This window comes from Ostrinia furnacalis, unplaced genomic scaffold, assembly GCF_004193835.3.
Source record: "Ostrinia furnacalis isolate ACB-3 unplaced genomic scaffold, ASM419383v2 OfSCF1073, whole genome shotgun sequence".
Lineage (NCBI taxonomy): Eukaryota > Metazoa > Arthropoda > Insecta > Lepidoptera > Crambidae > Ostrinia > Ostrinia furnacalis.
The window spans coordinates 31,720-44,908 of NW_021131312.1; the positions used below are offsets into that span (position 1 = coordinate 31,720).

Here is a 13,189-nt window from a genome sequence, read left to right on the forward strand (position 1 = left end):
ATTTAATTTCCACTTATAAAATCTTAATTATGATTTATTTATGCATCTGCACAAATTATATGCTAAGTTATCTACTATTTTTTATACTTTTAACAATTAAAAGGTTTTAGCCAACTCTACAACTACACAGTCACATTGTCTTTGTCACCCACTTTAAATATTGAAGGAGGAGGCCACTAAGTAACATTTTTAGTGTGTCTCCTCATTCAATACCACATTAACTATTGTTTGCATTCGTCATGAAAAGGTTCCAAGGTTCGGAAATCACGCCACGCTGGTGGCAGCAGTGAGATGTGGTGCAGATGGCAGCTACATCGCTTGCATGGCTCGCTGAACAGGTTCACGTAACTATGCAACCAAGTCATAAATGACCGCACTGCTAACTCCGGTAATGTCGGAGAGTAGAAGTGTAACATAGCCGCATGGGCATTCTCAGTCACTTTCCTGAAAACATGATGCCTGGATTCCGTCCATAGATCTAGAGTCTCTCCATAACCTTTGACCATGACCCATTCCATCAGAAGGCCTTTGAATGCCACAACAGCTTTTAGCACATGGCTTAAATTGATCTGTACAACTGCATTACTAGCGAATGGTCGTGAAATAGTGATTTTCATATCATTATAAGATCTATCAATGTTGTTGATGACAGTATCAACTTGCAGAGGGGCCACATTGTGGTTACTCTGTAATTTTCCTCTGCGTTTAGTGCTGCCTGAGTTAATGTAGGATCTTTTCAATGAGTTTTGGCTGAGCAATGTGTGTGCGAATGAACTGTACTCATGTATCTTGTCGGTCCACTTGTAGCTGTTGACTAATTGGGTATACAAAGCCTGCCGGTCTTGGGTCGTCTCTTGACTTAGGAATGTCGTATTGCCCAGGTTGAAAGGTGCCGTTGGGATTGGCAGACCGTTGACAGTTTGTTCTAGATCCCTTAGATTGATGTTGACGTTGTTTAAAAGCTCTTGAAGCTCCAAAAGGAACTTGTCTTTGCCATCCTCACCGTGTTCGGCACGCAGACCGTTCGATAGCGTCTCAAACACATGGCTCACGCTCAATCGTAAAGTTCTTAGTGATGTAAGTGCCGAGTTTAATTGATCAACATTTATAGTTTGATTCATGATGATCAATTACAGATTTTTCATAATATTTGCAAGAAAATACACAAACGCAAGCAACAGCAAAAACCGTGACAGATTTATTTTGACAGATAAACGTCAAACATCTAGTTGACAGCACAGCTTTTTAAATCTGTCCAGAAACAGAATAATGAATCCTATATCATACAGCTTTGTATATCGTTATAAAATTTATTTATTTATTTATTTATTTATTGCACATAATGAATACACTGTATATTGTTAGGTACTAGGTACTAACATACAAATGCACACCCGGTTGGGCACAGCAATACAAAATAACAGTTATTAAATATTATTAACAATAATTAAATTTATAAATCTTAAAGTCTACTTACTTATAACTTTTATAATATATAATACAATTGCAATTAACTTAAAATATTATAATGTTAGACATTACAGTTAAAACAATATTTATTTATCAACTTAACATGAAATACTATGTTTTTCTTCCATGAATTCCTTAATATTATAAAAACTTTTACTTATTAAAAATGTCTTTAATTTATCTTTGAATATGTGATCTTTAGGTATATTTTTTACATTATCAGGCAGCTTGTTATAAATTTGTATACAACGGTAGGCAGGACTATTTCTGAACATTTCTGAATTAGGAGTTGGAAGGAGAAGTTTGTGTTTTCGTCGGGGATTTTGATCTTGTTGAAATAGGTAAGTGTGCTTTCTGATAAACATTGCCGCTTCTAAAATGTATATGGATGGTAAAGTAAGTACTTTCTCACTAATGAAATGAGGTTTACAGGTTACTCTCTGCTTTATATTAACAATTATTCGTAAACATTTTTTTTGACTTATAAACAGGTCTTTAGCATCACAACTGTGACCCCACAAGATGATGCCATAGCGCAGCCACGCGTACGCGTAGGCATAGTATGCAGTGAGGGCGGATTCTTTTGATGAGTTTGTTTTTAGGACACCTAGAGCATAAATAAATTGGGATATTTTGGATTTAACTATTTCGACATGGTTTTTCCAATTTAGGTGGGTATCTAAAGTTATGCCAAGGAGACTGAATTCATTGATTTCTTCAATATTTATTGCTTCTGCTACTGAGCTAAGATTTACTTTTTTCTTTTGATGTGGTTTAAATTGAATTATTTTGGTTTTTTTATTATTTATCTCTAAGTTGTGGTTTTGGAGCCAGAGTTTTATTAAATTATATTTTTCCGTTATAATGTTATTGTAAGTATTTATTGGGCAGCTATTTGGTATTTCGAATAGTAGGGAGACATCATCAGCATAGAGTACACTAAGAGTATTATCGCATATTTTAGGCAAGTCGTTGATATAAATTAAAAAAAGGATGCACCCTAGGACGCTTCCCTGTGGGATAGACCAGTTTGTCGTAACTAGTCTAGATCGTATGGTTTGCGTTTCGCTAGAAGATTCATTGTAGTGTTGTATCTGCACACATTGTTGTCTATTGTTAAGGTATGACCGAATATTGAGGCAATCGAGCATTGAGCTTAGATCCTCCACGGTCTCAGCCATGACTACGATATCCTCCGCGAATCAAAGATGGGTGATGTACTCGCCGATGATATTTATTCCCAATCCGCTCCAGTCCAGAAGCTTGAAAACATCTTCCACCCATTTTAAAAGTTCAAACTGTTCACTACCACCCGTATAGTGAACAGTTTTAAAAATATGACATCTCCCTGTCTGACCCCTCGCTGCAACTGGAGTCCTGATCCCGGAGACGGACTGACATTGTGGCGTTTTCGTACAAGCCCTTCAACGATTATATCTATAGTAAATTTGGCACCGTGGGAGAGACTGTAGCTTGAAGAGAGAAGTCTTTCTCATAGACCACAAATTTCAGACAAAGTTGCTGATTATTCTCCTCAGTTTTCTGCCATAGATAAGTATGTGGTCTATCGTACTAAAGCCTTATCGGAAACCGGTTTGTTCGGGAGGCTAGATGTCGCGTGAAACCATTCGTGATGACTCTCAAAAACAGAATCAGAAGTGAGATGGGTAAAAAATAAATTCTTCAACAAGGTTTTGTTACCTTTTTTGAAGAAGAGTATCACCACACTTCTGTGCCATGCCGTGGGCGTTTTTCCCTCAAGGATGACAGAATCGAATAGCTTCTAAAGAGCCTTTAGTACCGGCGTTCCGCCTGCTTTCAGAAGCTCAGCCGTGATTCCATCATCGCCCGGTGCCTTGTTGTTTTTCAGCTGTTTCAGCCATTCTAAAATATTCAATTTCCTTCTTATTTTTAATATTTTTTTTACAATGTAAATTATAAAAAAACTAAAAATAATAGAAATAATAATTGCCTACTCATCCCAATAATAATTAACTATTTTTAAGAATTTTTTTTATAATGTATTTTTAGTTTTTTTATAATTTACATTGTAAAAAAAATATTAAAAATAAGAAGGAAATTGAATAAAATGATAATAACTTACAATACCTAATACCTCTAAGGCTTTTTATAAAGATAGCCAACGATCACGTTCGGCACGCGTCCATGCTATCAGCCCGGCTGTTTTCCGCCGCGGTCGCTGTTATGGCCACCTTACCGTGAATTTGTATGCAAATGCCCGAATTTGTACCGACCATTTTCGCAAATTAGCGCGTCTAGATTGTAACCTGAATGAAAAAATAATTAAGATACTGTCGTGTCAAATAGTTTACGAATTAATATAGCATTTTAACTACAATCAACAGATCAGATGGGACAGAAATATGACAATAAAAGGTCTAATCAACATATAGATGACCCACGCTGAACTGTCCCGCCAAACTCAATGACAGGGGTGCGCTACCATCGTTCAACTTTATGGTTTCCAACATGAAGCTAAAGATAGTTTCCAACATGGCAAAAATCTGAACCAGAGCGATCCGGTCCGGTATTGACGGTGGCGCCCCACTGTCAATGTCATCGACAGGACAGTCCAGTATTTTGGAACTATAGGTATAGTTCCAAAATACTGAACTGTCCTATCGATGACATTGACAGCGGGGCGCCACCGTCAATACCGAATCGCTGGTTACGATTTTGCCATGTTGGAAACCATAAAGTTGAACGATGGTAGCGCCCCCCTGTCATTGAGTTTGGCGGGACAGTTCAGCGTGGGTCATCTATAGGTATCTTGCCAAATCTTCCATTTGGCTCCATTTGGCTCTGGCAAATTAGACAGGGTTGTGCCTATGCGGATTCCTATGACTTGTACCTCTAGTAGGAAAAACTTTCGAGTTCGTTTCGTTGCGTATTCAAAGTGTCATCGAAAAATTTTGTATGAAAAATTAAACAGCGCCCCCTAGGGCGGCTATAATATAGGGGGCGCTGTTTAATTTTTCATACAAAATTTTTCGATGACACTTTGAATACGCAACGAAACGAACTCGAAAGTTTTTCGTACTAGAGGTACTGATGATGATGAACTACAAGCAAACTAATAATTTGATAACCCAATAAGGCCAAATGACCTTGAAATACTTCTGAAATAAATTCCAGCAAGAGTACCTATTTCACTTAATTTATTTACACAAATAAGTCGACAAGATCGCTATCCCAAATATTTCCATTTCGGCTTATTTAATCTTGGCGTCCTTCAAACTTTACCCTTAAGTTCACGAGAAAAGGGCGGCCGGTCAACATACCCTGTTGCCAAAATGTTCATTGTATTTGGATTAGTTGTTGCGTCATATAAGCCCACTTTAATGGTCCAAGCTAGCCCATCGGCCATTTACCGTGGCTACCAACACAGGTACTCACAACTCCGCACTGACCGCACTCATTAGACCAAATTAGAAAAGTTGGTAATCGTGTACGAAATTAGTTTTATCGAACGACTTTTGATTGGATTTGAAGAGTGTTTATGCTGTAGTTCGATAAAGTAACTAGAGTAAATGCTTTCACAAATCTAATTGACTTTAACTGCTTTTAAGAGGTCACTGGACTAATAGAGGGAAAATAAATGGTGTTCGTTCTAAGTTTATTCTTAATGAGTTTTTGAAAGATTAATTATATTTATGGTACTTATAATGCTTCTTTTCTGGATTGCGTCCAAAGTATCACTCATTAGATGCGTATATGTAATATCTTTGGTTTTTTGAATCAAGACCAGACCATTTACAAAAATGTAAAAACATAAAAGTTTTTCTTTATTGCTGGTTAATTCTTCAAGCTCTACATTTATAAACAAATTAAACATCCTAAATATTTTAACTGGCCACGACTTATTTTAGTGGAGCACTTAGGAACATTGTCTTGACTCGCAATTTTGTAGCATGTGTACATAAGAATTTATTGTTATTTACGGCGCCGAAGGGAGTCGTCCGTGATGGCTCGAATATTGGCGCCCAACGTGGGACCACTTCACTTTGTTCCTATCAATTTTCGTGTTACTTTGTTGCTACAGTTTCCCATGCAAATGCTACAAAGGCTTAATTATAGTACCTAGTTATCCATTTACCTTAATAGTTATGAATTGATCTAGAGTTCTAGAAAAATGCGTTGATTAGATTATATTTTTTTCGAAACATGCAAAATAAAATACAAAATAACTATTTTAGAGTTGGGTGCCACTGAAGCAACTATGAGAAAATTTAGTAAGAGATATAATATAATAACTTTTTACCCGACTGCACCCAGAAGGAGGGCTATGTTTATCGAGTGTAGGTATACATAATGTATGTGTATGTTTTACGTAGTTGGGTTTTTATTCAATACTTATTTTTTAATAATACACAAAATTGCGCTACTTTTACTTCCAATGACTCCACAAAATAGATGCGAATGGTATCTATCGTATGGAGTTAACCACAAAGGAATATAATGTCAGTAAAATATGCTATACTAGGTGGACCGACGATCTGGTGAAGGTCGCGGGAAGTACCTGGATGCAAGCGGCGCAGGACCGGTCTTTGTGGAAATCCTTGGGGGAGGCCTTTGTCCAGCAGTGGACGTCTTTCGGCTGAAACGAACGAACGAACGAACGAAAATATGCTATAACAAAACCGTATTGTTTGCATCTGGTGTAATGAAGGCACGTCCTACGAGTATTCGCGGCGGTCGTTGCGGTGTTTGATCGCCCATTCAGATGTGACGGCCAGCGGCTTTATAGCCCTCACTACGACTTTATGCAGCCACCGGTGGTTATTATAATCTTAATTCCATCGTCAGCGGGAGAATAGAATTAGTAGAATAGATTTTTTGGGTGGCTAGGCTATATAGCTACCTAAAGGCTACAATAAAGCAAAACGCCGAATATCAAAAAATGGAATTAAACCATGATGTTACAATACTTCCATATTACATATATACTTTAATTAATTTTACTTACTTACAATAATGCTTTACTATTATAAACATTTAGTGGCACAATACCTGATTTTCAACGCCAGCACTAAATTAAAAAAAAAAACATTAGTGTACGGTTTGCTTGCCCGCGCGCATCAGCACCAATTTCAATGTAGGTACTTGAAAACCAATTTATATTAAAAAGTTTTCAAATAAAATCAGTGAGGAACAAGAATTGGCGAAAGAAAGGAGACACCTGCAGAATGCTGTCAATTGCCGTCATTAAGCAGTAAAAGGTAAGTGTTTTCCACCATTACTAAAAACTTTATGTACCTAGTTAATTAACAGGTTATCTTGGACTGAGATATTGGTCAAATGGTCACTAAGTTAGTGGCACTCATCAGTATTATTATATACTTCTTGATTTTTTCTCCACCTTTTTAAAGATGGGTTATTACGTCTTATTATTATTATTATTTATCTTATTCTTTTTCTTTCTTATTTTTAATTTTTTCTTTTTACAATGTAATTATTAGAGATGGGCCGACTAGTCGCCGACTAGTCGGGAAAGCCGACTATTCGGCATCATTTGTAGTCGGCCGACTAGTGACGACTATTCGACAAAATATGCCGATTATAATCGGCGCATTACATAAGTAAATATGTGAATGAAATAAACTCATAATCACCAAGATGATTATGATGTATAGACCAAGGTTTATGTAATTTCATTTGTCCAAAATTTTTTTGACACTTTTTTCGGGGAAAAAATGCATGGAATTGCATTCCTATCCTGCGGAGAAGTGGTAGATTATGTGGGGCTCCTTTCATCGGAAGGATGAGGAATACCCACATAAATAACCCCTGAGATCGCGATCGCCTTAGTGTGAAGAACTATGGGAATCCGGACAAAGCCATCAACTATCACAGTCAGTCCCGGCAATTGCCCACCTGTATGGCGGGCCCTGCCTATCCGACGGTGCTGGTGGTAAGTCCGTGCTATGCAGGCGGGGGTACCCCCCACGCCCCCAGCTTGCTGACCATCACCGTGGAGGGTGGAGAGGAATCAGTGGACCTCGCCTCCTGCTGGACTAGGATGCGCGCCGTGATATTATTCTTACTTATCGACGTCAAAATGTATGGGCAAAATTGCGCTTATCGCGGCACGCATCCTAGCCCAGCAGGAGTTTTAGGTGATTGTAATGTTGCTTTTTATTTTTTCTTATTATTAAAAAAATCTCATTTCTCAAAAAGTTATATTTATCTCTTTAGAAATCTAGATATTCATATTTCTTTGAGAAAATCTAGATAATTTATTCTTCGGACAAGTAGGTATTAGAATGATCGGCATTGCCGATTAGTCGGCTAGTCGGTTAGTCGGCAAAGACCATAGTCGGCCCATCACTAGTAATTATCAAAAAATAAAAATACATTATAAAAACAAAAATCTTAAAAATAGTTAACCCGCTAGCAGCGGAGCAGGGCCCAAGCTACCGGTGGTCAGGGTCACAGGCTGAGGAACCTCCGGACAATGCGTGCCGTGCTGAGGATCACCGCCTTTTGAATCTGGCCCTTGAGCCAACCATCTAGCGAGAGCTTCTTTATTATTATTATTATTATTGTTATTGGTTTTGGGCCTTCATTTGCGCCAGCTCGACCAGGTTTGATCTATTGTGGCAGCCCTTGTCTTTAGAGTTCACTGCTTAGTTCCGTTGAGTCTATAAATTTCCAGATTCTTTGGAGCGTGATATCTGCTATCTCATCCGGTCATCATCACTCATCCATCAGTAACTCACATTGCGAATGAACGGTCTTTTTATGAGGGCTTAGTGTGAGTTTCCATCAAACGTCCTCCCTAGTGAGTCTATCACTACATAGTATAAAACAAAGTCGCTTTCCGCTGTCTGTCCCTATGTATGGTTAGATCTTTAATAAAGTACGCAACGGATTTTTGATGCGGTTTTTTTAATAGATAGAGTGATTCAAGAGGAAGGTTTATGTATAACTTAGCACCTGTGCGAAGCCGGGGCGGGGCGCTAGTAACTAATAAGTAAACATTTACGTAAGTACATTATGCACTAGTTTACACTCTTCAACTTCGCTCATAAATGCCTACTTAAACAAGACACTCAGATCACTTACTACCTACTTTCGACAGCACTAAACTAAAGTAGATTCGTGTTGCATACTGATATTTATTTGCAATCGGCGTGTTTCCAGTTGGAAACGAATGAACTATTAAAGCGAACAACAAACCGGTTTATTTCTGTATGGAGATTAATTGAGTAGCAATTTATCTCTCTTTAAATGTTGAGGGACACGATAAGTTGTAATAATTTGCTGGCGGCGGAATTTATTCGGCGCTTATATTGGCGCCCAACGCGGGGCTCTACGTGATTCTCGATTTCTGCTTTAAGGAATATCATTAAAATTTAAATAATGGTTATCATTTTCAGTATTTGCAAGCGTAATATTTCAACGGACTATCGTGACTTGTCTTTTAATTTTTGTTGCTATCAAAGCAATGATTTATTGAGTATACTTAATTACATTTATACATCTGATACATTAAGTTATAAGATATCTCAAGTTCTGAGTTCATATTCATCTCAAAACGATACGATACAAAGAAAAACTACAAAAATAGTTATGAGATTATTTCTTTGAAATTCCAGTATGAAGATAAAATACAAAAGATTACGTAAACAAGATTTGTTATACTATTGACTCGCACAAAAGAGTTTTCCTTTTGCGGAGCTCAGATGGATTGATTCGAAGAGGATTACTTCTCCGGCGCTGGCATCTAATATGAAGCTTAGATTTGTACAGTCATGTCCTATATAGTGGTGTCGTCGGGCAAGTCATGCTCGGCCATTAACTTGTAGAGCACACTTCACCCGGGATAAGATGACTAATGGATTGGGCGGCGTGCGAGCTGGCGCCCACCGCGGGCTCTGATTGGCACAATTAACTCGGCCCGGCGCCCCTCAAGTGTCAACGTAAAATAGACTCGTTCTCAACACAACTTACCCACGCGTGACTCTCATTTTCAAAGTACTTAAAAAGATTTTCGCCGTCCAAAATATAACGTACATTTTAAACATTAATAGACTTTCCGCATAGTTAATGAATCGACTATCACGTGGGTGTGGGTTAGGCCACGCGCTCTCGTTAATATTTCAGTGGGACACAGCTCAACTTTCGTGAAGGGCCGTCAAGGGCGCATAAAGATTACAAGTCGTCGAGCGACACCGCATCCCGGCCGAGGGCTGCACCGACCTTGAGCCCGCTGCCCTACTTCGTCCCGGACGCTGCCGTCGGGCCCTTGACGGTTTTCTCAGGTGACGGTTGAGGGCGGGCATCCGTGGCCGAGCTGAGATGTAAAAGTATTTAGTGTTCATTGAGTAACGAGCTGAGGTAAAGAGATCGGGCTTTTCCAAGGGGCAGGGCTGAGAGCGCCGCGGCGCGCACCTGGCGGCTGCGCAGCGGGCGGGCGCGGCGGGCGGCGCCCAGTCCCGCGCCGGGCGCCGCTCGGGCCGGCCGCCACGTTGTCTCAGGCCGCATGAGCGCGCCAGCGTGCTAGCGCAGCGTGCGCGGGTGTGGTATGCCCGCGCGTCGCCGCCATGGCCCCCGTTCTGGCGGCCTTGGCGCTGCTAACTCTGCTGCCCGGTGAGTGACCGCCGCGTGGCCGCACGCAACAGGCGGCCTCGCGCCGCCGAGTTTGTTTACCCGATCTAGAATCGATTGGCGTGATGGTGAGAGCTGAGGTGTTGTGTGTGAATGTCGACCTCCGCAGCCGGAGCCTGCCCCGGCAGGCGAGGCGCGAGGCGCGGAGGTAACGCGGTATGAAGGGCGACTCGCCCGACCGGATAATTCGCTCGAACAATGGTCAGGTAACGAGATGATTTACGCAAAAACAGCCGACTCGTAAAAGAGACGTCGGCGTGCATAGAGGTTCTCGGCTAATAAAATATAGATTTCCCCGGGGAGCGTTGTAGTACATTGTGGGGCGAGCCCGCGGCACGTGGGTCGTATAAGGCGCTAGACTTTCCATTTCCACGTCTTTGAGGTATACGATGCAATAAAAGCGGAAAAACTCGTATTTTACGAGTGAATCTGTACCTGTTTCGCCGGCTAAGCGGACTCGGCGGAATCCCAATGATTCGCGCGCCGTTAAGGTGCGAACATTTTATGGGGTCGGTGCGCAATCTACGTGATTAATTAAAATGAGATTGCATCTAATGGATTGGTTTTCTTTTACTGTTTACTGATGATTACTTTCAGTTATCCTTGAAGGTCTCATTAACTTTCGAAAGGACACTACTAAATGTTTTCCTCCATTTCTTAATTATCTCTAATTTATACAACTATCGCGAGAACAATCGACTAACATTGCTATTACTCTACTTTCAAATTATATTGCTTATAAAGTTAGGTACCTTAAACATCATTGTAAGACTTCCATAATACTCACTTGAAATACTTCCAATGCGAACGAAAAACAAACCAGAACAGTTCCAAAGATACATAATCATAAAAACATGCGAATATGAAGTATGTAATGAGAGCAAGTACTTGCCAATTTCATTTAACTCAGCCATCCAATCTAATATAAAGCGCTTATAGCAAAGTTCATTTTGCTGAAACGCGTTCCAAGCTCAGGCAATGACATCAACTGTGTATCAGTTCCAGTATTAAAGTTTTATGGGGAATCGATAAAATAGCACAAGGATCGAAGGATACGAAGGCTTCTCGGGTCATGGGGACTATAAATTGGATATCGGTAAATACTACAGCTCTAAAGTTAGGAATATGACTAGAGTTTAGTCGCTATCAAGAAGAAGAAGCTAATGGAAAACTAAGAACAGAGTATTCTTACAACAACTGGACTTGTTTGGTTGAACTCATACAAAATATTACGTACCCATCGACTTCTTTCTACTTCTTCAAATCAGCGTATCAGCTTTTACTAAAGCTTTCTTACTATTTTCGCCTTCATATTATATAGCGGGCTTTTTTGTCTGCACACCTATTGAACAAGCTCAAACAAAATTACACATTATCAATACCTAGGTACTCAAAAATTACACTTTAATAACGTTATCAAGAACACTATCTACATCATATCATATTAAAAAATCAAGGTAGTTATTCCATTGTTAAATCGTAGACATAAAGCAAAATTTTATGAATAGAAAAAGAAAGATATGATTTTACTTATCGAAATCTCCCAGAGGCTTTATTGAAACTTATTAGATGAATCAATCATCCTTCATCTTTTTGCAAAATCACTTTTCTTAAAGCAATTTTATGGCTTGTGTCACGGCTGTATGAAATCAGCAATGCCTATGTGATCGTTTCAATCGATAAAGCGTCATAGCGCGTCTTAAAGATATGAAACTCCAAAGTACTGGTACAGTAAAAAGTGTAGGGACGTGTATAAGTGCCCATATATTGCAAATTACGAGCTTGTAGAATAAAAAGAATCCGTTTTAAAACCGCTAAGACAAGCAGTTTCAACACTTTAGATACCATCTTTTAAGTACCTAGTTAACGCTTGCTAGACTTTATGAAATGTTGAATGGCTGAATGCTTTACTTAAGCGACTGTGAAGTAACCATTACTCGTCTTCATTGATTTAACGTTTCAAAGTCTTCAAGTATTCCATAATTGTCACTCCATTTGCAGATTTCTCATTGGTAAAATTTAGGTAGGTATGTACAATGTACTTGACCTAATTGACAAGTACCTAACTACATGAACCATTTCAACATACCTTCTTGCTAAATGTTTTACTTCCCTCTGGGGATCATTCGCGTGACTTCGTTGCAAAAACCGGCCTTTGCACCCGAATCGGCTATGCATCCATTATTTATCTGTCGCGCAAATCGCTCGGCAAAACAACGCCGATCAAAATATCCTACACAGATAGCGACAAAGAAAACAAATTGTTTCGAACGTCGCGAGGTAAAGTAATCGCGTGGGATTTATAGCGAGGCGGTCGTGTGAACATTTATCATTCCCGTGTCATTACCCGTGCACGGTCCGGAGCCGGCCCATCGGCGAGGAATACTTTTGACAGCTCCTCGATTTCCGAACGACTGCTCCGAAACACGTTAACGACGTCTGCGAAGGTATTGGGCGACAATAGAATGTGAATTGGAGGTATTGGGACGCTCATATCTCTCGCAGAAGGGAATTCTTTGCACGACTATGGCGCTTTACATTACATTTCGAAGTGACAACCTAATTCAATATTCTATTGCTGTAATAGCTGGAAAAGTAGAATCTAAAGAGCGTGCTCCTATAGTACGAAGTAGGAATACCTAGCCATTTGAAATTTTCTATTAGTTAGAGAACACTACAATTCAAAGTGTTATAATATTATGTAGGTAAAGTCTTAACAAAGAGATATTAGCTAAAATCTTTATTTAGTAAGTAGCTTTCCGCTCGCGGCTTCGCCAGCGCGGAATTTTTCGGTTTTTTATATAGGTAACCTTTGACACTCAGCAATAATGTGGCTTTCTATTGGTGAAAGAATTTTTAAAATAGGTTCAGTAGACGCCGATATTACCCCTTACAATTTAACAAATATACAAACACACAAACTTTACTTCTTTATAATATTAGTATAGAAAAACATGTTCAAGTTAACCACCACAGATATACACCGGGTTTTACAATAGAGTTCCAGACATTGTAATAAAACAGCAAAAGATACAGCTGCGTTTCACATACATATTGCAAAAAGCGTTCGCGTACAAAGATTCCTTTC

At 39.4% G+C, this 13,189-nt stretch overlaps 2 protein-coding genes across 2 annotated transcripts in view; one reads left to right on the forward strand and one right to left on the reverse strand.

The window, feature by feature from the left end:
* Positions 1-47: 47 nt before the first annotated feature.
* MED27 (mediator complex subunit 27) lies at positions 48-1,207 on the reverse strand. Its single transcript, XM_028302096.1, has one exon. It carries the CDS (start codon positions 1,119-1,121, stop codon positions 222-224), a length of 900 nt encoding a protein of 299 aa, XP_028157897.1. The 5' UTR covers positions 1,122-1,207; the 3' UTR covers positions 48-221.
* An 8,746-nt stretch (positions 1,208-9,953) lies between these two features.
* nAChRalpha6 (nicotinic acetylcholine receptor alpha6) overlaps positions 9,954-13,189 on the forward strand; it is a 147,606-nt gene continuing 144,370 nt past the window's right edge. The window contains exon 1 of the mRNA XM_028302085.1: positions 9,954-10,083. Within this exon, the coding sequence (XP_028157886.1) occupies positions 10,038-10,083 (46 nt within the window). The 5' untranslated portion in view covers positions 9,954-10,037. The remainder of the gene's footprint in view (positions 10,084-13,189) is intronic.